Source organism: Phoca vitulina, unplaced genomic scaffold (assembly GCF_004348235.1).
Source record: "Phoca vitulina isolate PV1807 unplaced genomic scaffold, GSC_HSeal_1.0 scaffold21, whole genome shotgun sequence".
Classification (NCBI taxonomy): domain Eukaryota; kingdom Metazoa; phylum Chordata; class Mammalia; order Carnivora; family Phocidae; genus Phoca; species Phoca vitulina.
In genome coordinates this window covers 21,140,690-21,167,671 of record NW_022589724.1, presented here as the reverse complement: position 1 = coordinate 21,167,671, position 26,982 = coordinate 21,140,690, and the positions used below count along the sequence as shown (strand labels likewise).

Sequence of the window (26,982 nt, the reverse complement as noted above, 5' to 3'; positions counted from 1 at the left end):
AGGGCTGGAGCAGAGAGTTAGGATGGCGGCGTGGGGGCGTGCGGACCTCCCCAAGGTGTTCCTGGGGGCCGGAGATATGGTCAGTTGAGCTGGGAGGCCTCAAATCCCCATCCTTGCTCAGAGGACTCAAATTGGGTGGCAGCTTCAGGGCGGGGGCAGCTGGGCATGGATGGGTGGGGCTGCAGGCTGGTCCAGCCGCCTGGGCCACCAATGGGTCCTGGATGCGACCCCCAGACCCATCCGTTGAGGGCCCCAGCTCAGAGGAAGGCCAGTCCATGCCCTGCCCCGGGGAGGGAGGCCCACAGCTGGCCAGAGCCCTTCTGAAAATGGAGCCCGAAGCTTGGAATAGCAGGTGGGGCTGAGCTGGCGTCAGCACCGAAGGCTGCGGGCAGATGGCCCTGGGCTGAGCTGGAACAGCCGGCCTCCTTATTTTTGGATGGGGAGGCGGGTGAGGTCCCTGCTTTGGTGTCACACGGGCCTGTATTCAGGTCCCAGCTGCGCCTGTGACTGACCAGGAGACGCTGTCAAGTACACAGCTTAGCTTCCCTCCGGGGGGCTCAGTGCCACCCACCTCACAGGGCGCGAGTGAAGATTCCGGGAGGGAGAGAGCACGTCCTGCTCTAAGCACAGCACCTGGCATGTGCGAGGGGCTCACAGCTCGTCACCTGTTGCTCTGACTCTCACAGGGGTCTGCTGTCTCGAGCTGGTGGCCTCTCTGGGGCAGGCTGCCCCGCCATGGAGAAGCCTGAGATCGGAGGCAGAAGACGGGAGGTGGGCGCTCAGAGCCGGGGAGCATCATTCTGACTTAGGTGGTTGTGGGGAGAGAGGGGAGGTGCAGTCAGGGCAGGCTTTCTGGAGGCAGCGGCCTTTAAGCCCAGCCTTGAAGGATGGGTGGGATTCCCGTGGGCAGACACTGGTAGAGGCACCCCAGAGACCTGAACTGTGATCTTGGGGGGCCAGTGTGAGCGAGAGGATTTGTCCGGGTCCTGAGCCATCCAGCAGGCCTCCCCCACCCCCGGGGAGGAAAGAAAGGTGCAGGGGGCCACTGGGGGGCGGAGTGGGGTGACAGCACAGCCCGGGCCAGTGGATGTCGGCAAGGTAGGGTGGTGCAGAGTTGATGGGGGTGTGCTGTGGGCAGCCACTCTCTGCGGGTGGGGGGGGGGGGGGGGAAGGGGCCTTTCTCCACCCTTCCTGGCCTTCTCCCTGACCCTGGCTCCCTCTCCCTTCCCTCCCAGCCTGGGGCTGGATAGGCTTCCCCGAAGCCTCGTTTCTTGGGCCTTAACTCTGCTTTTGGGGTCTCACAAGCTAGTGAAAGCAAATGCATAGGTCACTTAGTGAGTGCCTGTTATGGTTCTGGCCTCTTGATAAGAACTTTACCTGGATTATCTAGTTTCTCGGTCCCATTTTACAGAGAGAAAACCGAGGCACCTGTGCCCCCGCCCCTTGGCAGGCATCTCTCTGGAGGTCAGCAGACAGTATTGAAGTCCCTCCTCCTCTCTCCAGACTCCTCGGCTTCCCTTCTCCTCCCATCCTGTCTCCTCTGTACAGACAAATTCCCATGGGTTTCCCCAGCCCCCCCCAGCACCCTGGGACCCCCTGCCATCCCCTTTCTCACACCCACCACCGAAGGGCTCCATCGGGAGAAGAAACGCAGAGCACGAGAACCCCCAAGGGCCAGGCTTTTTGCCCCCATCGCATAAATGGAGGACTTAGGCTGGACACGTCCCTGCTAGCTCCACAGACATCTCAAACCCAATGTGTCCAACACTGACCTCACTGTTGTCCCCCAAACCTGACTCTCTTTCTGGTCCCATTTAGGGAATGACACCTCCATCCCTCAGTCGGGCAACCTGGGGACAGCCTGGGGTCGCCTCAGACGTTCCGTCTCACTTGCCTTCCGGGGTCCTCCCCAACATCTCGAGCCCCCCACCCTTCTAACTGTGCCCGGCACATAGTAGGTGTTCAGTGAAAGTGTCCTGAGTGATGGAAGGAATGGGTCAGGCTCTCAGCAGCTGCCTCCAGACTCCTTTCCTCCAACCCATCCTCCACTTGGTAGTCAGAGTGATGTGCTGGGAAATGTCAGTCTAACCCGGGCTGCTGTGGTTGCAAAGCCTCCGTGAGCTCAGGATGGTGTTCGCGCTCCCTCTCCTTGCAAGACCCTGAATAACTTGGCCCTGTCCGCCTCCCCAGCCTCCTCTCCCCACACTCTGCTATATATAGCGATGTTCCAGCCATAACACGGCGCTTGTAGGCGGCCAACTGCACCAGGCTGTTCACACTCTGTCTTTGTGCATGCTTGTCCCCCTGGCTGGCAGTCCTCCCCCCTCTGCCCCAATCTGCCTGGTGAACTGTCTGCTTCAGGAGTCAATTTAAAGGTCATGCTGGCAAAGAGGCCCCACCTGACTACCTTGCCTGCCCTCGGATAGCACTTAAGCTCTGCTGTTGTTTATGGATGCGACTGTCCTCTGGATGGATAGGGGGCATCCCCGGCCCAGGGGCTTTGTCATATTCATCTCTGTGTGGAAAGAAGGAGGGGTGTCACTTAAATCTGAGGCACAAAGGCAACCCTCCCCTGTACTTGAGCGATATGCATCCTGTGCATTTATTTGACCAGAAGAAGGTCACTCTGTCAGCTACTTATTGATGCATAATGAAGGGCCCTAAAATGGAATTGCTTAAAATAGTGGCAATTTATTATTTTTCCTGGTTCTGAGGGTTGACCAGGCTCTGCTGGGAAGTTCTTCTGCTCCACGCACTACAGCTGAGGTCACCCTGTGGCCGCACTCAGCTGGGAGTGCAGCTGGGGCTGGAGCCTCTCATCCCAAGGGGTCTTCCCAGGGGACGCTTATCATTCTGCCGTCCTGCCATGGCACTGGCTTCCATCAGAGAACATTCCGGGACAGCAAGACCTAGTGCCGAAGACCTTCTTAGACCTTTGCTTCTATCATACTTGCTGACGTTCCATTGGCCAGAGCAAGTCACATGGCCAAGACTGGGGCTGGGGTGTGGCGCACTGGGGTCATCGGTGTAACTGCCTGCCGTGGTTATGTTTCCTTCTTTAGAAATGGCTCTCAGTACAACTGAGAGTACTTTCCACCTATCATGTCAAGGCAAACTGAGTTAGTCAAAGACAGTTCGAAGTCGCCTCTGATCTCCTTGCTTTGAACCTAATGCACAGCCAAAGGTGGGGTCTATTCCATTCATCAAGGCTGGGTCTGCAGGTGGGGCCATCAGGGAGTCACCCAGCCCCAACTTCTGTGTCATACATCAGCCTTACCCCTGGGAGGCTGGGTCTTTAAGGACAGTCCTCTCCGTGGGACACCTGTCACTTTAGGTGGTAGGATAGGGAGTGACACTCTGCTTTCTACCACGCAGAGAACAGCAGGGGATTCTGCTGAGTGCTTGGGCTTTGTTGCTTGGAGGGGGCAGGTAAGGAGGATCATTTCCCCCATCTCCCCACTCCCCATCTGTCCCCTCCTTATTTCCCTTTCTTTTTTCCCATTTCTGATTCAGGAGCTTGGGCTAAGTGACCTTTAATATCCCAGTTTTATTCTTCTGTCATCGTCCTTTTGGGGCCAGGCAAGGCTGGATTTATTGGGTGCCTAGCATGTGACAGGCGCTTCTCCTGCCCTCACCCTAGAAGCCCCCGGAGGCCACTAAGCTCCCTGGGTGCCACGCTGCTGCCCTTTGCAGTTTGGTTTCGGGGCCTGGGGCCATGTGGGGCCCACTGCCCTGGTCCCTCTCTGAGGTGCACCATGCTTGCCAAGACAGAGTTCACTAAACATTTCTGGCTCTCCTCCTCCATCGCATGGGGGGACTGCTATCTTCTCTAACTCTGAAGTTACACTTGCTCTGGTCAATGCTATCTAACCAGAGCCGGCATGCATCACTTCTGAGTGAAGCTTTAAGAACCAGGGTGTAACTCACCACGTCCCCTTTCTTCCCACCCATGGTGGCCATAGATGCATGTGTTGTCTATCAGTCTTATGACCTTGCGTGATAACTATGTGCAGGGCCCCTGTTCTGTATACATAGTGTGGGTGAGAAATAGATTTTTCTGTTAAGTTGCTGAGACTTGGGGGACATTTGTCACTGCAGCATAACATAGCCTATCCTGACTGATGCACACACTTGAGTTCAAGAGGCTACAGGGATGTTGGAGCCCCCTGTGTGGTCCTCATGCCCGGCAAGACATCCCTCAAGCTGGCTCAAAGTCCCTTTGGTAGTGTCCAAGAGAAGCCAGTGTGGGACTCAGTGGCTAATTGGTTGTGGAGTGGTGCGGGAAATGGAGGAGTCAGAGATCCAAAAATAGAAGGAAATCCTCAGCACTGGACACGCGGAAACTTGAACTCCAGCTCTGTCACTTACTCGCTGCATGACTTTGGATAAGAGCCTCCCTCTGTCTCAGCTCTGAACAGAATAATCATCAACATCGATAGATCCTCTATGTGTAGGCACTTTACATACTTCAGCTCACTTAATTTTTCCAACACTCTGATATAGGTACTATTATTATCACTCTGCTTTTCAGATGAGGACGGTAGAGAACAGAGAAGTTATCAAACTTGCCTGAGGTCACAAAAAAGAGCAAAAATTCCAACCCGGTCTGACTACTCTATTTTATATCGGAAGTCAGCAAATTATGGCTGGTGGGAAGAATCCGGCCCACTATTTTTTTTTAACAGTTCTATTGCAATATGACATATACTGTATAATTCATATTTTTAAAGTGTATGATTCACTAGTTTTTGTTTTATTCCGCTTTGTGTATTCACCACCACTATCAATTTTCATCATCCTAAAAAAAACCCAAAAACCCTGCATCTCTTAGCCCTCAGCCTCCATGTCTCCTGAACCTCCCAGCCCTCAGAAATCACAATTTCTCTTAGATTTGCCTATTCTGGACATTTCATATGAACAGAAACATACAACATGCATCTGGCTTCTCTCATTTAGCATAATGTTTTCAAGGTTCATGGGTCAGTGCTTCATTCCTTTTTTTTTTTTAATTTTCATTTTTGCTACAAATCTTTGTGAATCTTATGTCTTCCTCTTTCTTGTTTTACCCCCTCATTTTGGCAGAGCACCTTCTCCGTAGTTCCTGGAGATTAATGTTATTATATACTGAGAAATTTCTTATGTTTTGTATTTCTTTGTTCTTTTTTATTGCCAAATAGTGTTCCGTTGAATGGATGATGCCACGTTTTATTTATCCATCTATCGGTTGATGGACATTTGGGTTGTTTCCACTTGGGGACTCTTCTGGATCGTGGTGCTGTCCACACTCTTGTACAGGTTTTCGTGTGGATATGCCTTCATTTCTCCCGGGGACGTACCTGGGAGTGGAATTGCTGGGTCACATGGTACCTCTGCGTTTATCACCCTTGGAGGACCTGCCCCACCAGTTTCCAAAGCAGCCAGGCTGGCTTATATTGAACTCTGTGTGTACGAAGGTTCTAGTTTCTCTACATCCTCACCAACCTTACCTGTCTTTTTTTTTTTTTTAAAGATTTTATTTATTTATTTGACAGAGAGAGAGGTAGAGAAACGGAACACAAGCAGGAGGAGTGGGAGAGGGAGAAGCAGGCTACCTGCCGAGCAGGGAGCCCGATGTGGGGCTCGATCCCAGGACCTTGGGATCATGACCTGAGCCGAAGGCAGACGCTTAATGACTGAGCCACCCAGGCGCCCCCTTACCTGTCTTTTTTTTTTTTAAAGATTTTATTTATTTGACAGACCGAGATACACAGCGAGAGAGAGAACACAGCAGGGGGAGTGGGAGAGGGAGAAGCAGGCCTCCTGCAGAGCAGGAAGCCCGATGCGGGGCTCAATCCCAGGACCCTAGGATCATGACCTGAGCCAAAGGCAGACGCTTAACGACTGAGCCACCCAGGCGCCACCCTTACCTGTCTTTTTTATTATAGCCATCCTAGTGGGTCCGAAATAGTATCTAATTGTGATTTTGGTTTGCATTTCCCTGATGGCCAATGATGTTGAGCATCTTTTCGGCCTGTTTTTGTAAATAAAGTTTTATTGGCGCACAGCCCTACTAGCCCACTCATTTGCATACTGTCTAGGGCTGTTTCCTCACCACAAGGGCAGAGTGGCAATGGAAGCCTGCAAAGCCTAGACTGTTTACCACATGGCCCTTTACAGAAGTTTGCTGACTCTTGCTCTGGACTATAGAACCCTATGATCTTTACCATGAAGGTTTGTACCAGTATTGGAACTGCTGAGCAAACATTAGTTTCCTTCCTGCCTCCGTCTCTCCCTCCTTCCTTCCTTCTTTTCTTGGGGCAGACAAGACCAGGCCTCCTTCTGCAGCTTTATTTTCTCCCTGGAGCCATCTTCTTCCCTCCGGGTGGTCTGTCCACCAGGTGCAGCTGCCCACCTGGCAGCTGGCAGCCTTTCCCAAGAGCTTTCCCAGGACAGGGGCTCTGTGGGAGGGCACTGCTATTCTAGAGGACTCCTAGTGGCCACTCACCCACCGAGATGAGGGGAGGCAGGTGTAGGGGTTGAAGGCAGGGGAGAGGGATGCCTGGAGGAAGAGGCCTAGAAGGGAAGGAGGCTGGAGACAGCTGGGATCAGCCCTGCCCAACCTTGGCATGATAACTAGAGGGGGCCAGGGCCCTCACAGCTCCCAGAGACCCTCCCACAGAGGATCAGGATTCCCAGTGTGGAGACCCGAGCTGTGGGGCCCTGGACTCACTGCCCTCTCCTCAGTGTCTTCCTTGGATGAGTTTAAGTATTAAGAGGATGAGTCTTTGGGGATGAGTCTTTGGAGACACAAGATCTGCAGCTGGGGATGGTGAGGGAGGAGAAGGCTGGGGGTCTCCAGGAACCCCAGAGTGAGGCTGGTGAGAGGGAGCCCAGGCCAAATGTTGGGGCCCAGGGAAAGGGAGCCTGCTGTGGCCTGAACAGCAGGAAGATCTCCTGTCCCCTCACACCTCTTCCCAGGGTCCCCAGCTTGTCACCCCTGGCTACTTAACTGCATCGAGGGCTGGTCTCTCCACTTCCGGTCCTGCCCCCACCCCTCTCCTAAGGCAGAGTCAGGTTAAGGGTCAGGCTCTGAGCCGCAGTTGGCTCTGCCCCTTTCAGCTGTGTGAGTTTGGGCACTAGCTCCCTCTTGGGCTGACTGCTGACATGTAAATGGGGGATACTAACGCTACCTACCTCCTTGGTTGCTGTGAGCACTGGACTAGATAACCCACGTCAAGGGCTTAGAGCAGTGTCTAGCTCAGTATATGCTAGTTAATTCTGTTTCTTAATGCTCAGAGTGTTCTTTCTGAAATAGAAATCTGACCATGTCAGTCCTCCGCTCAAAAGCCTCCCAGGGATCCCCATGATTATGGGAAGAAGCTTGTTTTGACACTGACCTGCCAACCTCCCCATGTCTTTACCACCCCCACCAGCACCCCATTGCTCCCTTGCATTCTGAGGTCTCCACTCTGGGTCTTTCCTCCAGCTATGCTCTCTGCCAGGTTACCCTCCTTATGTCCTCTGGAAGCACCGCCCCCGGCCCCAACTCCTGCTCATAGCCTGTACATGAAGTGAGCTAGGGGTGGGAAGGGGTGCTCATCTGATCAACATCACATGAAGTTTTCAAAGCCCTGCCATGAAGCGGAGTCCCAGTGCCTGTAGACTTCACCCACGGTGGGCCCCACTGTCCCTTATGTTTGAAGACCATTCCGCATTCTGATCCACTCTGCACCCAGTGGATCATGTATGGCTTGAATTCATTAAAAACTTGAAGTCAGCTAAAAGTTATTATATTTTAAACAAATCTGATCTATCTCCTTAGAAGTCAGGAAAGTGGTTACCCTGGGGTGGGGGGGGTTGGTGATTGAAGGATACATATGGGGGCTTCCAGGGTTCTGAGGATGTTCTGGTCCTTGCTTTGGTTGTTGGTTGCATGCATGTGCTCAGTTCATGAAACTCCAAAGAACTTTCTGTATTACTGTATACATGCACAGAAAGAGAGCCAATAGGTTATGAAGAACTGGCTCAGGTGATTATGGAGACTAACAAGACGAAAGATCTGCAGCTGGCAGACCAGGGCCCCAAGAGAGCTGATGGTGGAGGTTCTAGTCCAAGAGCAGGAAAAGACTGATGTCCCTGCTCATACACGTGTGCACAGTGAACAATGACTAGTATTGTTATTCAAAAAGAAACCACTTATTTGAGAAAGTTAACCCTAAATTGCACATGAAGCCTTCTGCTCACTCATTAAGATTGGTCATGCGCTATTCCGGGAACCCTGGTGCTCCTGGACACTCCACCACTTTGTCTAAGAGGAGGAGGAGATTTTGGATCTGGGCCTTAAGGATAAACAGCTCACTGACCAGACAGGGGGTCATTGGGGTGTAGAGGAGGATGCACCAGGCAGAGACAGCAACACTTGCAAAAGCCACGAGGTGCAAAAGTGCGTTTGCAAATAGAGCCAGGCAGGAGCTCTTCAGTTTTACTCAGATGCTGGTTGCTGTAGACCTTCCCTACACCTCATCTGGCTTCAGCCTCTGCAAAAAAAACCTGGACCTCATGCGCCACCTGGTGGTGGTCTTGGATACTAACAGGACAGAAACAACTGGAGTCCAAGCTGCTCACATCCCTCTCCCTTGAACCGTTCCTTCCTATGTCTTTCCCCAGAAATGGACTTGCTGTAAAAGTGATAGAACAATCAGAGGACATATTTTTAATTTTAAAATTCTATTTTTTCCAGTTATCAAAACAATGCATGTTAAATGCAGAAAATTTGGAAAATATAGAAAAGAATAGGGGCGCCTGGGTGGCTCAGTGGGTTAAGCAGCCAACTCTTGATCTCAGCTCAAGTCTTGATCTCAGGGTTGTGAGTTCAAGCCCTGCGTTTGGGCTCCACACCGGGCATAGAGTATACTTAAAAAAAAGAAAAGAAAATATAGAAAAGATTAAAGAAGAAAATCAGTCATCCTAATTCCACTACCCAGAATAACCACTATTAATATATTGGTATATTTGCTTCCAGTGTTCTTCTCTGCATATAATTTTCACATAGCTCAGGATTAGTGTGTATATATATTTACGTATAAATACATAGACATACATATGGGCTCAGTTATGTATAAACATATGTTGAGTATGTTTTTAGCTTTTATTTTTAAAATTTTTTTAGTTTTTGGTTTTACAATTTTTTTAAAGTTTAATTCCAGTATAATTAACATACAGTCTTATATTAGTTTCAGGTGTACAATACAGTGATTCAGCAGTTCCTTACATTACTCAGTGCTCATCATGATCCGTGTTCTCTTCATCCCCTTCACCTACTTCACCACCACCCCCCAACCTCCCCTCTGGTAACCATCTGTTTGTTCTCTATAGTTAAGACTCTGTTTTTTGGTTCATCTCTCTCTTTTTTTCCTTCTTTTCCATATGTTGAGTATTTTTGTGCACAAAGTCCTGGTGTGGGGGTGAGTGTGGGTGTTGGGAGCTGGGTGCTAATGTCACGCCATGCTGAGTTGGAACCCTTTCCTGGCCGTGTGACTTGGGCAAGTGACTTCTCGGGGTAACAATTTCTCTCTGTATCTGTAAAATGTGATTCGTAACAGGACTTATCCCAGGGCTGTTGTGAAGATTACAGGATGCGGTGTATGTAAAATGCTTAGGTCAGAGCCTGGGGCTGAGAGGTTTGCTCCTGGTAATACATCACCGTGGAAAGCTGCCTTTCTGATTCATGGCATAAGTCTCTAGAAATGGTATGGGTTTCTGGGTCTAAGGATATGAAGAGCCCCAAGGTTAATACAGTGTACCCAAATTGCGAGGCAAATTTCAGCCAAGATCCACAGCTGTTCTCCTTTGTCTCTGTATTCTTCCAGGCCCTGTTTATGCAGAACAGTGTCTCAGCATTGTCATTGCAATGCTTGCCCCCGTTTGCTTAATGTTACATCATCAACAGTTTCCTTAGCGGCTAGAGTTGTCATTGACAGCATTTGCCACCGTTTGCTTAATTACTTCCTTATTGTTGAATATCTGAGTTTTCTTTTCCATTCATTCATTCATTCATTCATTCAAGAAACAGTTCTGCCAGGCACCGAACTAGGCCTTGGGATCGAGTGGTCAGCAAGAACAGCACGCTCCTTACTTCTGGCACTTGGATTCTGGCCAGCAAGACAGACCACTGCAAATAAACAGACAGGCGAGACTCCCACTCTAAGCTGTGGTGAGTGCTGTGAAGGAAAAGGAGAGAACTATGGGAGGGATCCACTTTTTGACACATTTTCCTATTTTCGAGAAGTCGTCCCAGGCCCTCATTCTAACCTGCTGTTTGCTCCTCAGCCGGCTTCTCTTTGAGGAGTCCCATTTGGGGTTGGATTTTCCACTACCACAGTTCCCTGAGGAGTCAGAGCTCACGGAGGTGTTCAAAGATCTGACAATGAAATCAAATGGGCCTTCTTTTCTGTTCTCCCTCCCTCTAAGGCTAGTGTTTCAACCAGTGTGGTCCCAAAGAGACTTACGATTATCCACTTCTTAAATCTACTTGCACTGTGCCTTTTCCTCACCTCTCTCTCATTGTAGGACATCCACTAGCCCCAGGAGCCTATGAACCAATTGGCAAAGGTGCCCCCTTCCAGTGGACAAAGCCTCAATGGCTGAGGCTTGGTGGGCAGAGCACAAGTTGGATTTCAGCCCTTTTGAGGCCCCTTGGGTCACGTGCATGACTGCACATGGCAGCCCTGCCCACAGCCTCTGGAATGACCACCCCAGCTACTTTCTATCTATCTGATTGTCACTCCATCTTGAAGACTTAGTTTATATTCCATCTCTTATAGGAAGTCTTATCTAGCTTTCTAATTCACAGTAAATTCTCCATTCCTTGAACTCCTACCTAAGTAGTTTTTTTTACTCCTTGCCTTATTTGGCACTTAATTGTACCCTGCCTTGTGATTCCTCCTGTTTTTCTCTCTTGCATCGCTATTTCATCCGAAGAGGGCTGATTTAGATTGAGAAATTGGAGGTATCTCTGTAGATGTATCATCTACACTAAATGCTGAAGGAGAGGTAGGCAGAGTTCTAGAGAAAGAGTGTTCTAGGCAGAGGAAGGGCATGTGCAAAGGCCCTGAGGCAGGTTTTTGAGATACAAGGCCAAATGAATATGACTATATCTGCATGGAATGGTCTTTCCAGATTTGGCAAATGAAGTGGAAAGCAGCTATTAAAGTATGCATTCACACTACTTTCTGAGGACCTCTTTGTTCTGGCCCCTGGAAATGACATATAGAGATAAATCAGACCAGACATGTTCCTTCTCAGACTACTGGAGGGGGCTAAGATGATTTCTATACAGTGTGACAGACATGGTAGAGGGTTATCACGTATGTCAGTAGAAGGGTAGAGAGAGTTAACTATTTGCTTGTGGGCACTGAGGAAAGCTTATCCAAGATGGAGACATCTGAGTGAGGTCCAATGTAGGGCAACCCATGAGGAGGCTGGTGCAATGGTCCAGGCTGACGGCTGAATTGGGAGAATGATAATAAGGATGGACAAGAGAGGGAAGATGAGAGAGACATTTCAGTGAAAAATGTATACGACTTGGAGATGGACTGATTTTAGGAGGCGGGGGAGAGGAATAAGTTAAGGTGCTGCAACTTTCAAGCATGGATGACTGAATAAAGGCAGTACCCCTCGATGAGACCAGGGATGGAGGAGGAGAGACAGGATTTGGTGGGGTGAGTAGGGTGGTGTAAAGAGATTGGGGGGTGGTGAGGGCTTCTCTTTGGTACCACGGACAGCTCCACGGATCTCCAAAGGCCTTGACATAGATTAGATCAATGGTTCTTGACACTGGGTGCCTTCGAATCAGCAGAGGAGCTAATTTAACATACAGACCCCCAGTCCCACCCAAATATTCTGCATCAAAATCTCTGGGGTTGGGGTTCAGGAACCTGCATTCTAAAAAAGCACCCAGATAACTCAGGTACAGGCAGTCACATGAGTATACTTAAACCCTGAAATAAACCACGGTGGCCTCCAGAGAAAGAGATGAGAGCGCCCTCTGCTGCTAAAAGGACGTTTGGACCTCTTGAGTTTATGACTGGTGCATTTCAAGGCAGTTTATTTACGCAGGGAATCCCAGGGCCAAAACAAAGAAACAAGAGACCAGGGGAGATGAGTGAGAAAGAGGGGCCACCGGTGTGCAGTTACGGTTACTGTCTTCAGTCTGGGGTGCTGTTACACCTTCCCAACTGCATTCCCTAAAAAAAACCCCAAACAAACAAACAAAAACAAACAAATGTGGCTCCCTAAGGTGAGAGGGGAGAACCCTCTCCTTGGATTGGCTTTAAAGATATATTGCAACCCAAAAGAAATTAAAGCAGGGACTTGAAAAGGTATCTGTGCACCCATGCTCCTCACAGCATTATTCTCAATAGCCAACAGGTGGAAGCAATCCAAATGTCTACTGACAGATGAATGGGTACAGACAATGTGGTAGATTCATGCAGCAAAACATTATCCAGTCTTAGAAAGGAATGACATTCTGAGATATGCTACAACATGGATGAACCGTGAAGGCATTATGCTGAGTGAAATTCGCTAGACACAGAGGGACAAATATTGTATGATTCCACTTGTATGTAATGAGGTCCCTGGAGGAGTCAAATTCATAGAGAGAAAGTAGAAGCGTGGTTGCCAGGAGCTGGGGGAGGGAGGCTGGGGAGTTATGGTTTAATGAGTACAGAGTTTCACTTTGAGAAGATGGAAGTTCCAGAAATGGATGTTGGTGATGTTTTTTACAAAATAATGCGAATGCACTTAATGCCTTTGAACTGCACACCTAAAAAAAGTTACAATGGTAACTTTTATGTTTATTTTACCACAAAAAAAAAAAAAAATGACATAATAAGAAAAGCGGTGTTAATGCCCTCAACTTGACTGGGAATGTGTAGGGCTTCTCCATCCCATGGGGCGTTCTCTGAGAGCAGGGAAAGATGTCTCCCTTCTCCGTCTGGGGCTCTCCCGGGACCAGCAGGTGTTTCTTTCAGCGGATAGCTGCTCCCCCAGGGCCTGGACTGGGCCTGTTCCTCATCAGACTGAGGTGCTTCCCGATGGTGGCGTTCCCTCCACGGGGCGAGGTTCTGTCTCCTCCTTCCGAGGTAGTTATTCTAGCAACTGTGTATGGGAGGTGGGGGAAAGTGGGCCTCTTGTTTGAGATTTTCGTCCGTCCTCCGCAGCCCCCGGGCTCAGGAGCCCCACAAGCGCCCAACACCTTCGTAACCTCCATCTCATCTTCTGCCTCTCCAAGTTCTGCGCCCTCAGAAGGCTAGTGCCGTCTTCCCGGGCGGGCGGGCCCAGGCGGCTTTCCGCCCTCTTCCAAGATGGCCGCCACCGCCTCTGTGACAGGCCTGATCACGTGGGCGCCGTCGCCTATGAGGTCGCCGCGGCTCCGGCGGCGATTGTCCCTTCCCGGGCCCCGTCCCGAGGAGGCGACTGCCCTTGTCAACCGAAGCCTGAGCGATCATGGCAACGGGCTCAGGCGGGGAGCGCGTGGCAGCGGCGGCAGTTTGGTCGCGGGCCGGGGCGGCGGAGCGGCGGCGGCGGCGGTGGCACTGGCGCTGGCACCGGCCCTGAGCGCCATGCAGCGGGGCAGCTCCGAGAGGGAGCTGGCGGCCGGGTGGGAGGCGGAGGCGGAGGCGGTGGCGGTGGCCGAAGCGCCGGCGGCGGCGGCGGAGCAGGGCGGCGTGGACTCGGGCGCGGCCGGGGAGCCGGAGCGCAAGGCGCCGGAGGAGCAGCCCAGGGAGGGGGCCCCGGCGCAGCCCCGCGCGGCCGAGGAGGGGGACGCCCGCGTCGTCCCGCGGCCGCTGCCCACGCTGCCCCTGGCCAAGCCGCAGCCGGCGCGGGAGCGGGGCCTCTGTCCGCACCGGAAGCCCCGGAGCAAGGGCCGGGGCTGCCGGCGGAGCTCGGGCCGCTCGGCGGACGAGTGCTGCTCCCAGCGGCCGGTCACCGTGGACAGCTCCAAGGCCAGGACCTCCCTGGACGCCCTGAAGATCAGCATCCGCCAGCTCAAGTGGAAGGAGGTGAGGCCCGGCCCGGCCGCGTGGGCACGGCGGGAGGGTGGACAGTTCGACCTCAGAGGACCCGGCGGCCCAGGCCAGGGCTGAGGGCTGAGCTCCTGCCGAGCGCCACGCTCCAGGTGCTCATCCTTCAAGGCCTAGCCCCCAGTCACTTCCTCCAGAAGGCTTTCAGCCCGCTCCTGGGCAGGTTAGCCAACTCCTTCCCCGGGCTCCCCTACACTACGGCGCTGGCTTCTAGCCCTCAGCGCTCCCCTGCTGTAGATGCCCGCGCTCCCCTGCGTTGTAGATCTTAGCTTTTAGGTCTGTCTCCTCCCCCAGCTTTGGGTCCTCGGGGCCCGGGACCCTCTCTTTCACTTCTGCATTTAAGTTCTCTTCGTTCAGCACTTACTGTGTGGCAGTTGAACAGTTGGTACTTTGGAGGCAGACAGACTTAGGGTCTCACCACACCCTGCCACTTAGCTGTGTGACTTTGAGCAAGTTGCTTCACCTCTTCAGCCTGTTTCCTTTCTGTGAAGTGAAGCTAATAATACCCGTCTCGTATTAGTATTAGAAGACTCACTGCTTATTGTGGCATAGCGCAAGTGTGCAATAAATGGTAACTCATCCTACCACCCTCACGTCTCTCTCCTCCTCCATCACTGTCACCACCACCATCATCATCATCAGGGCAGGAACTGTATTTTACATTCTAGGACTTGGCATGTGGTGCGTAAGTGGTGGATGCAAGGGCGAGTGAAGGAATGGGTTATTCATCCCCGAACCCATTTTAGACCTGGCGGGGGCAGGGATGCAGCACTGGTGACACAGAGGGGTGCCTGTTGCAGTTGGCTGACTGGATAAAGCCATTTGACTTTCATTTCAGCTTCTAAGGCTACTTAACAGGGTTCCAGGAGTGGTGGGGTTGTGATTTAGGGGAGTCAGGTCTGGAGACTTAGACTCAGATGGTCTGCTGATGGAACAGGAGTCCACAACAGGCAACATGAAGATTCAGGTACTTAGCTCTGTCTTTGGCTATGGCAGACATTCAGGAATGGTTTTATGAAGTTGGAACGCACAGAGAGATGGCCACAGAAAGAATTGATGAGGTCAGAAGGTTGATGACCCAACAGGAAGGAGTCATGTAGTTTGGAGGGAAGTCAAGAATCAAGCAGGGCAGACTTCCAGGTAGGTAGGGGTTAGCCATTGGGGAAGTCTCACTCCCCATTCCCCACTCCCTGGGTGTCAGGGTCCCCAGGCGTGGGGCTTGGGATTCAGAGGAGGACTTCTATGCCTAGGATACCTGGAAGGAGGGCTCCCAGTTCTGGGCAGGGTCCCAGGTCTGGGCCAGAGATATGAGGGCCAGAACATCATAGAATTGGAGAACTTGTCAGTGCCATGGTCCTAATGAGAATCCAGGGACTGAAACCAGGCCCAGAACCAGGCAAGGATGACTGGCCCAAGGAGGGCCTGTGCTTAGCTTAGCCCCGTGGGAGAGAGAGACACGAAACTGACTAGATCTTGAGAGATGGAGTCAGAAGGACTCAGAAACCAGCAGGCATGCATGCCGGGTTCATGCACTCAGTCTGTGAGCGTTTGCTGTGGATGCTGGACCCTGGGAATCAAAGATGCTTAAGATGTAATCTCTGCCCTCAAGGACCTTATAGTTCAGTAGGGAAAAAACACAAGTAAAAAAAAAAAATCATTGCAGTGATTATAGGATCTTTACTGCTGCTTCCTGAAATGCTCTTTTCCCAGTTATTTGCATGGCTCACTCTGTCACTTTTGCTCTTTGAGCAAATGCCACCTCCTCAGAGAAGCCTTCCCCTGTGATCCCTCCTCCAACCCTTGCTCTTCTTTATTATCTTTTTTATAGCACTAAACTCTACTCGACACTATATTATGTATCGTTTGTTTATTACCTGTTTCCCTCATTAGAATGTAAGCTCCACGAGGGCAAGGGCTTTGTTTTATTTACTGCTGTATCCTCAGGTGCTTGGCACATAGAAGGTGTTCAATAAATACTTGTTAAATGGATGAACACATTATGTGATGTGTGTCTCCCTGTCCCTATGTAAAGGTGTAAGTGCTGGGGGAGAAGAGAAAGGCCATCTCAAGAAGAGTTTCCTGGAGGAGAGAGGTATAAGCTGAGTTCTGAGTGTTGAAGAGGAGTGGGAGTTATTTAGGGGCTGTCGACTTTGGATCTCTGGTAGAGGGCGTAGTATGGGCATAGAGGTACCTTCGGGGCTTTGCATGTAGTTCAGTATGGCTGGATATGAGTGGGCAGCAGGATGGTGGTGAGGGGAGGCTGGAGAAATGAGCAGGGGTCAGATGGGGGATGTGGACTTGTTTTTGGGAGGCTGAGTGAGCCACTAAAAGAGTTTAAGGTTCTTCCATGTATCGACTCTGCTCGTTTGGCAAATGAGTTAAACTCTTTAGGCTTCTTCGTCTGCCTGTCTATCAAATGGGGGTAGATTGGGCTAGCTAGTTTAATGGTTCTCCCGTGGCAGCCACATAATGGTAATGTTAGTCTACACGAGGCCCTTGCACTGGTGAACCAAGTGTAGGGGGCAGTTTCCAGGCATTACCTGTAACTGCCCCCTCCACCCCAGTCCTGCCTTTTACTTCTCGGTAAGAAAGCATATTGGCATGCAAGTGGAGTTGCTCCTTCCGGTATATTTTAAAACAAATTCACTCACCTCATTAGGACTTTACTATTAGTTGTGTCATTATTCACTTAATGTCACTCTTCCCTATGAGTCTATGAGGTCCTGGTCCTCCTGTGAGGGCAGGAGTGGTGTTTGACTTGGGGCACATATTCACCAAATGATGATACTTGCCACAGAGCTCACACTTCATCTTGATACCCTAGAATGTGGAGTTTCAAAAGTACTGGAGTGGGTAAACTTTAAGTTCCTTCCAGCTTTAAGCTATGATGATGGTATTTTTAGTACCTACTCTAAAGTTGATTGCATGACAAGTAACTTATAAAGCAGGTACCAACAAAGTGCAGATACTACCTCTTCAGGCCTCAGTTTCCCTATCTGTTACAGGGGTGATGTTGGACAAGATCATCTGTAACGTTCAGCACTGATGTTCTAGGAGCAGGCATATCTCCACTGGGAGCTGGGACACAAGGGATCGAGTGGTGTCCCTTGTACGCCACGCTGTGCTGTTGCCGCAGGATTTGGGAGTACCCGGCTGGCTTTGGCAGGGGTGGGTGGGTAGCCCAGGTAGGAAATAAGGTCATGAACACCAGCCAGGGTAAAAGTCTTTCCTCTGTGAGTGCATAGTGAGGGGCTACACCACTGGGTCCATTGAGCAGGGCAGCACGTAGCCAGCGTGTGAATTTAACATTTGCTCGGTTACAGGTCACGGTCTCTCTTCCTCCTTCACTTTTCTTTATTACACATACATTTAACAACAGTGATTGTGAATGTCAGCAGCTGTGATGAACGCTTACATAACTCTTACCCCGTGTATGTAGCTGCAGTGATTTGATTTTCCCAACAGCCCAGTAAAGTGCCTCATTGTCTCCATTTTACGGAAGAGGAAATTGAAGTACACAGAGGTTAACTTCTCCAAGGTCATGCGGCTGGGAAATGGCGGAGCTAGCATTTGAAACAGACTGTTTGAAAGCAGCCTTCAGTTCTGGGCTCTTACTGCTTCTTACTGGATCTCTATCTGCAGACCCTGGGGTGGAGTTACAGATCTGGATGTGAATGGGATTCACTCCCTGCCCTCCAGCAGCTCCCAGTGTGAGGGACAGACGTGCACACAATGGCAGTCCAATCTGGGCGCTGAATGGGTGAAGGCCATTCCACACAGAATAGGAAGAAAGGCAAGGAGCATGGATCAGCTTTTGTATGCAGAATGGGACGATGGCAGCATAGGGAGCATGTGGGAGAGCAGGAGAGATGAAGAAGGAGCCAGATCACGGAGGATGTTGGAGGCCACGCCGAGAAGCTTGCGCTTCTGTCTGAATATGACAGGATCTTGCCATATATAGACTCTGCTTCTCTTGCCCACTCTCTCAGCCCCAGGTGAACCACGCCAACTCTCTGATGATTCTCTTTTCAGTTCTCTCCACGCTGGTCAGGTCTAATCCACTCTTGTCTACAAAGTTAAATTTGCCTCTCAAAGGAAAATTCACAAATGTTAGCTCTGTGAACTTAATAGATAAGGCGAAAGTTTATTTTAGAATAGCAAAATCAGGCTTATGGAGTCACTATTGAAGTTGCCACATGAAAGAGAGGGATGGTTCCTGGCTCCTAGTAGATACTCAGTAAATATTTGTGGACTTGTATGGTCCTCTTTCAACTGTGTAAGTCCTGTATATTCTTTTGCAGTTTTGACACCAGCAGTAAAGAAACCTTAGGGAAAAGACACCAAGGAGAATAGATGCCACTATTGTTATGAGCTGCCCTCCTTGGAGATGTAGGTTCTGTATACATGCTCAGTGGTGCTGTGGACACCAGCTAGCTGACGTGAACGAGGGCACTGAGAGATTCCATAGGAGGACCTTTGTTGATAATAGCTTGCATAAGCCCCTGCCCCAAGATCTATTACAGTGAGAGCTCTTTGTTTCAGAGACTCCAAATCATGGGTTGTTTTCTGAACTTTATCCAGCCTTCTTTAGAATATGTATACACTTATTATATTGTCCTATTTATAACTTATATAATATTAGTTACTGCTTATTACATATCTGCTTTGTGCCAGGCATTGTACTTAGTGTTTTATGCTTATTAAAAATTATATCAGACATTTACTATGGATTGTTTTATGTAATCCTCACAGCAAGCCCCCGAAGTAGATGCTATTATCATTTCCAAATTACAGATGAGGAAACTGAGGCTTAGGGAGAGGTTGGTGCAGGGCTAGCCCAAGGCCACAGGTAACAAGTGGCAAAACCATCCAGGGCCTGTGCCTGGAACCAGCGTATAGTCCTACACTGTCTTCTTTGCTAATCCTTTGCTAGAATCCACCCTGCCAGGAGTTACTCTATTATTCTTAGTCCCAGATAATGCTTGAAGACACTGAGGTGGGCACAGCAAGTAAGAGGCAGAGGCAGGGTTCACACAGTGGTCTGTCTTGTTCCAAAGCACACTTGTTGGTGTGTTTTATAATTCTCCACTCGTTAACCCTCCCGTTTGTCTGACTCATAACTCTCAAATGACAGTGGAGCCGCTCAGAACCAGGAGAGCGGTATTGCAAATAGGAAGGACTTAAAATAAAACACGTTGAAATATATCCTGCCTGGCAGGGGGAGCATTTGGTGACTGTACCTTCCAAATCCTATTTTGTTGCTGCCCACAGAGAAGTAATTTGGGTGCCATTTGACTAGCTGAGTTGCCTTGCTCCTCTATGGAATGTGGTCCTGCTCTATGAATCGCTGTATCTCATTCCTTCTGGAAGAAGGTAGGAGTATAAAATGAAAAACTGGATAGTTTAATCTTACCTCCCTTTCTCGTCCCAATGATAGTCATTGCAGTTTACGTTCCGTTTTTTGAAAACAACATTATATGTAAGAATGGTTTATATCCTACTCCATCAAATGCTCTCCTTTCAACAGACATGCTATTTTAATGCTAGTCCACCAGAATTTTTCCTTTGCCAGTTGAGCTTGTCTGGCCATAAAAATCACAATTCACTACCGCTATTGTTTGAACAATATGGTATGTGCAATAGCTTCCTGAATCCACACTAATGTGTCAAACAGTCCTTTAAAGAATAAGTTCCAGGGGCTCATATTCAAGTTCAGGGGCTAGTACAAATTAAAATTTTGGTTTTTTAGCCCATAATTCCTAGAGCTGTTTCCCGTGTTATGTAAACATACCCTCTATTGTAAAGAGCCTCAATTTTGGTAGCATTCTGGATTCTGGGTTTGTATCAGCAGAAGTCGAACGCAAAAATTCAATCATACAATTTCTTTTTCTTTCAAATCTGTTCTTTGAAAAGGACGTATTATAATAGTAACTGCCCACTCTTTTTTTTTTTTTTTTTTTTTGACCTTTGAAAAATTTTTTTTTTATTTGGAAGTAACATACATGTTTCTCCCTTTATTTGTTTCATATTACTTGCAATTGAGTTAGCTGAAAATAAAGTACATTTATTTGACTAAATGGCCTGAGTAACTGCCCACTCTTTAAGTGCCTTCTCTAGAGGGGAAGTGTTGTGTCTGGAGCTAGCATGGGCTTTGGATTCAGGCAGTTGAGTTAAAATCCTTGCCACTAATGACTTGTGTGACCCAACCGATCGTGTACTAAATATAGCATCTGAGCCTCAATTTCTTGATCTGTAACAAGTCAATGACACCTACCTTGCAGAATTTTTGTGAGATTAAATAAGGGAATGTGTGTAAATTGCCTTAACCCCATGCTTGACACTGTGAGTAGTTAGTAAATGTTAGCCATTTTTCTTCCTTTGAGCAATCACAGATTTTGGTTATTTATTATTTATTTATTTGGTTACTTTTTTTAAAAACTAGAAAAAAACGATTATAGAATTTAGTCTGCATATATAGGTTACTGGTTAACCAGAACATCTATGACCAGCTCATTGGAATCATTTCATAAATATTTTGAGACCTACTCTGTGCCAGACTATATTTGGGCTCTTGGGATACAGCAGATAGCAAAAACCCACAAAGCTCTCCGTGGATAAGGGACAATTACATTTTAAATGAATGTCAACGTGATATAGTCTAGGTTTAAAATTTTTAAAATAACACAGACTTAAACTTTTTGAACCAATCATACTTTTAAGGTTTTGTGAGTTTAATTGAAAAATTCAAAGCCGCTATTTTGAACCTGGTGCCTTCCTCACACTTTGGTGTATTAATTATCAAATACATCACCGTGGAAAGCTTATTGTAGCTATTTGAGTTCACAGGGAGGACTGAGGTTGTGCCTGGGAACATACCCGTTAGCTGTGTGGACGAGATGTGGATTTCCTGAGCTGGTTTCTTTACTCTTTACTGTCATCCCTACAGTCCTCCCACTGACTCTGGAAACACCATTGCCAGACATGGGTTTAAATCTTGGCTCTGTGACCCTGGGCAACTGCTCTCCCTCTCTGAGCCGAAGGTGTCTCATCTCTAGGAATGAGCATCACATACTTGGTAGGGTTGATAGGAGGGTTCAATCAGAAAATCTTTAAAGTGCCTGTGTTTCCAGTAGGAATACCTGTTTGGCTTTCCCTCCAGTGAATTTCTGTGACATCTTCCTTAAGTTTTATAACAGAAACGTGGAGGTGTGAACAGGCAAATAACCTTGCTTGTCCTTTCATTAGTTTTGAACTCCTCCCTTCCTGTGGCTTCTCCCCTGCAGCCACGTTATGTCCCTGAGATTCCTCTGCAAAGGTTGGTGTTTTGCTGGAGAGAGCAGTAACCCTGGTTCTCTGTTCCACATGGACTAATATCTCTCCTTTCATGTCACGTCCAGTCGTGCCTGTAACAGCTGCCTCGGCTGCCATTTGTGTGCGTGTTTGTTTCCCTGGGTGTGTTTGAACCATTATCTAGTGATTTTTATAAATGCCTTTGTAAGTCCTAGCAGGCAGTTCTGACGACTCTTTCTGTAGCCCCATCTGCTTCTCTTGTCATCTGAATAAAACTTCCTTATCCTTCATGGAGCTGGAAGAATAGGGCAGTTTTTCTCCTGCGCCCATCATCCCAATTCGGTAGAATGTTACTTTTCCAAAAAGTCCTTCTGTCCATCTGCCTAGAACTCATGAAGGACAGTTTTCCTATTTTGTTTTTTATGCTCATAGGGAGATTTTATTTCTACTTGTGTCTCAGAACTGTGGTTTATTGGAATCTAAAAAAGCAACAATGGTAAATTTTCTGGACATCTTAGATTATTTATAAATAAATTTGTTCAATATCCAAAAACAATATGTGCTTATAAAAAATGTATGCAGTTCCCGGGGCGCCTGGGTGGCTCAGTTGGTTAAGCGACTGCCTTCGGCTCAGGTCATGATCCTGGAGTCCCTGGATCGAGTCCCGCATCGGGCTCCCTGCTCGGCAGGGAGCCTGCTTCTCCCTCTGACCCTCCCCCATCTCATGTGCTCTCTCTCTGTCTCAAATAAATAAATAAAATCTTAAAAAAAAAAAAAAATGTATGCAGTTCCCAAGTATATAAAGTAACCCCCAAGCCCACGTTCCTCATCCCATCCCCTTCCCTTCTAACTCTTCTCCTTAAGAGGCAACACCACTGTTACAGTTTGGTATGTATCCTTCCAGAATTTTTTCTTACTCCTGCATGTGTCAGGATAACTAAATTGTGCTCTAGTAACAAGCAAACCACAATATATCAGTGGCTTGATAACAACAGAAATTTATTTCTTGCTCATGCTCAGGAATTCAGTGCAGGTTGATGGGGGGAGGAGGGATGGGGGCTGTCAGCATTTTGGTTATTCAGAGACCCATGCTTCCAGCTCAACACCTGCTTCACTGAGTCACTGAGGGGAAGGGAATGTGCACATTGTGCACTGACTTTTAAGACTTCTACCCAGAAGTGACTGTGCTCACATTTCATTCACCAAAGCGTTACATGGCATGGCTAACCTCACAGGGCTTGGGGATGTGCGGTCCTACCATGAAGGTATAAAGAGGATAATCAGAATATCCGGTGAACGGTGCTAATGACCACCGCAATATGAATCATATGTAGAGATGCAAGAGATACATATAGAGTATATAAATTTAAACATACATGATTTTAAATACTGCAGTTAAACAATATGTATAATGTTTGGCAACTGCTTTTTTAGTATGGACATCTTTCTCTGTTAGTAAGTATGGGTTCATATCATGTTAATAACAATCTAATAGTCCATTTTATGGATATACCATCATAAAATTTATTGATGGATATTGTTTCCACGCTTTTCCCTTGCAATGACAAAGAAAGGCACAGTGGACATCGTTGTTCAGACAATAAGTGTTTATTTTATTTTTTTTTACTTTTTAAAAAGATTTTATTTATTTATTTGACACAGAGAGACACAGAGAGGAGGGAACACAAGCAGGGGGAGTGGGAGAGGGAGAAGCAGGCTTCCCACTGAGCAGGGAGCCTGATGCGGGGCTCGATCCTGGGACCCTGGGACCATGACCAGAGCTGAAGGCAGACGCTTAACGACTAAGCCATCCAGGCACCCCAATAAGTGTTTATTTGTATAAATACTTCTGTAGGATAAATTCCTAGGAATTGTTGGGTCAGAAGGTATATGCACTTTGTGTTTTGATGGTCACCATCAAATGCCACCAGCAATGTTGAGAGTGCCTATCTTCTCATCTTCTCTGCAATCCATCTCCTATTAATCTTCTAAATCTTAGCCCAATCGATAGGTAAAAATGTGTTCTTTTGATTTACACTTCTCTGCTTGTCAGTGAGGTTGGGCTTTCAGTATGCTTACTAGTCCTTTGTACTATTTCTTCTGTGGAATGCCTAAATGTATTCTTTGTTCATTTATCTTTCAGGTTGTTTATGTTTCTATTTTGCTTATGTTGATGTTTTTCTTATTGGTTTATAAATATTGTGGATAATTACTTTTTGTCTCATATGCATTGTAAGCCGTTCCCCTGTTGATTATTTAAACATCTAATAGATAGTCATTTGCCTTGCATAATCTATCTTATTCTAATTAAAAATTTTTTCATTCCTATTCACTAAAAGCAGTCCTTACTTATTGTTGACTTGTTGGCTCAAGAGGGTAGAAAACACACACAGTTCTATCTTCAGATGCTGTTAAACTTCTAATGGATTAACAGGCTGTGTTGAGAACCTTAGGGTCTTATATTTCTATGGAGCTAGATGGGTTTTTCTTTTTTTTAGAGAGGGAAGGGGGAAGGGGCAGAGGGAGAGAGAGACTCTTAAGCAGACTCCATGCCCAGTGCAGAGCCCGACACGGGGATCGATCTCAGGACCCTGAGATCATGACCTGAGACCAAACCAACTGAGCTTAACCAACTGAGCCACCCAGGCACCCCAGAGCTAGATGTTTTATGTGGAACTTTTACATACATTTATCTAATTGACTTGAACTTTGTGCAATGAGTATGGTAGACTTCATTATTTCTGTTTCATAGTTGTCATTATGGTATGGAGTTAGATTTGGGTTTGGACCCCCACCACTTATTAGTTCTGACATGGGGGGCATCATACTTGTCTCATAGGGTGGTTGTCCCATTTTAATAACATATGTTTAATAACATATATAACCTGCATGCCAAAGCCACTACATAGTAAGTCTTGGTTCCATTTCAACTCTCCCACCCTTCAGAGTTGTTAGGCGACATACAGCTTAGAACTAGACGCTGGGTCTCCTGGCTCTCAGGCTGGGTCTTGTTCCAGTGACCACATTGCCCGTCTAAATTGAGTATGATTTCCTGGCCCCCTAGAAATAAATAAGACCATTGGAAATTACTTAATTACCTAAGTCATCAGTACAGGACTGGGCTTTGAGCCTGGCTGTTAGTTTCATTTAAAAAGCACATTGTTTAAAATACTAAAATTTTGGAAAAAAAATTGAAAAAATTTATAATCCTACTACAGAGATGCAATGACTCTTTTCTTTTTGAAGCATTTCGTTTCAGCATTTCTTCAGCATAAATTTCAGCTGATGTGATTAATGTCATTGTTTTACAAAGCTGATATAGTGTTATTATGTTAACACTAATGCCCACATTATAATTTAGACATTTTCCTATGCTATAAAAACTTTCAGAAATGTCATCTTAATTGTTAAAAAAGATCTCATTCAGTGAAATTTATTTATTTATTTTCATGTTAGTAAATGTTTAGATTGATTCCTCTGTGAAAAAATTTTCTGGAGTCCTTTTCCCCTACATTTTAAATTATTTTCTTAAAATAAACTTTGCAGAAATGAAGTATTTGGGTGAAAGGACATGTATATTTTCAGGCTTCTGGAATGTATCACTAATTTGCTTTCCAAGAATTGTAGCAGTTTCTTTCTTTCTTTCTTTCTTTCTTTCTTTGTCCTTTCTTTCTTTCTTTCTTTCTTTCTTTCTTTCTTTCTTTCTTTCTTTTTTTCTTTCTTTCCTTCTTTCCTTCTTTCTTTCTTTCTTTCTTTCTTTCTTTCTTTCTTTCTTTCTTTCTTTTTTGAATTGTAGCAGTTTCTACTTAACAGTATATGGGAGTTCCTACAAGTACCTGCTTTTGAAAGATGTAATGACAAATATTGGAGAAGAGAGTGAACTAGGTGAATCTCTTCCCTGTCTTTGCCAAATCTAGTTCTGAGAATTATTCCTAGTTCAAAGCAGGGCATTTTGATAGGACTATTTTTGTGTAGCTATTATGTCTAAATTGAAATAGCCACATCAGAATATAAAGCCACTTTTAAATTTTCAAATAATTTACTCAGTGGACGTGCTTGATTTTCTCTCTACCCTTGACCCTTTCCCCACATCTGGCTCCTGGATCTTCTTCCCATAGGCTGAGGTTTAAGCATTTCGCATACAGTTGGGTAATGAAACTGTGGAAAGTTTCAATAGGTTATTTCTTTGTCTCTTAGGTTTTGTCAAAATATCTCTGGTGTGAAAAAAAAGGACACATTAAAGGTTGTATTAAAATGTCACATACCATCATTAGCCATTAGGGGAATGAAAATCAAAACCACGATGAAATGCTACTTTGTCCCTACTAGGATGTCTAAAAAAGCAAATCATAAGTGTTGGTGAGGATGTGGAGAAATTGGGGCTCTCATATGCTCTTGGTGGGAAAGTAAAATGGTGCAGCCATTTGAAAAATGGTTTGGCAGGTCCTCAAAATGTTAAACATGGAATTTCTACATCCCAGTAGTTTACTCCTAGGTATATACCTGAGAGAAATGAACATGGATGTTCACTAAAAAACACTATGCTAATGTTCATAGTAGCATTATTCACAATAGGCGAAAAGCGGAGACAACCAGATGTCCATGAGCTGACGGGTAAACAAAACATGGTCTATCCATGTGGTGGAATATTATCTGGCCATAAAAAGGGATGCGCTGATACATGCCACAACATGGATGAGCCTTGAAAACCTCTTACGTGAAAGAAGCCAGCCACAGGGACCGCCCATGAGGTGATTCCATTTATACAAAACGCTCAGAATAGAGAAGTCTGTATAGAGGAAGTAGGTCCGTGGTTGCCTAGGGGTGGGGGAGGCTTTTGGTGGGGAAGTTGGGCGCGACTGCTAGTACAGGATTTCTCTTTGGGGTGATGAAAATGTCTTAATATCGGTTGTGGTGATGGTTGCACGGCTCCATGACTGTGCTGAAAACTGTTGAGCTGTACACTCGACATGGATGACTTGTGTGGTATGTGAATTGTATTTCAATAAAGATGTCGGGGGGCGCCTGGGTGGCTCAGCTGGTTAAGCAGCTGCCTTCGGCTCAGGTCATGATCCTGGAGTCCCTGGATCGAGTCCCGCGTCGGGCTCCCTGCTCAGCAGGGAGTCTGCTTCTCCCTCTGACCCTCCCCCTCTCATGTGCGCTCTCTCTCTCTCTCTCTCAAATAAATAAATAAAATCTTAAAAAAAAAAAAAAAAAATAAAGATGTCGGAAAAAGTGCCATGTGCTTATCCAGTTCTCGTCATTGCATAGTACTTGCCTCCCAGGTAGTAATTGTAAACATGCCTCAGGACCTCACGTCAGCCCCGTGCGTCCTGTTGTCATTCTGCGTTGCAATATTGCCCGTTACTGGTACGTCGACTTTTTGGACACCTGTATGAAAGGGACTCTGTCCTGGTGGCAGCTGTGACGCCATTCCAGACTTTCACTGTAAGAGTGAGTCTTGGTTTTTGTGGGGTAGATTTGAATATTTGCCTCAAGGATAAAGCTCAGGCTCCTTACAAAAGGTCCACGTGAAGACTTCCATGACCTGAGATGCAGTGGAGCAGGGACTTTGGAACCACACAGATATGGGTTTGGAATAACTCACTATGTAACCGTAGGGAAG

The 26,982-nt window shown here is 47.3% G+C and overlaps 1 protein-coding gene across 1 annotated transcript in view; it reads left to right on the top strand.

Annotated features, from left to right (window-relative positions):
- Positions 1–13,346: 13,346 nt before the first annotated feature.
- TTLL11 (tubulin tyrosine ligase like 11) overlaps positions 13,347–26,982 on the top strand; it is a 227,359-nt gene continuing 213,723 nt past the window's right edge. Inside the window, exon 1 of the mRNA XM_032418525.1 lies at positions 13,347–14,045. Coding sequence (XP_032274416.1) covers positions 13,347–14,045 — 699 coding nt within the window. The remainder of the gene's footprint in view (positions 14,046–26,982) is intronic.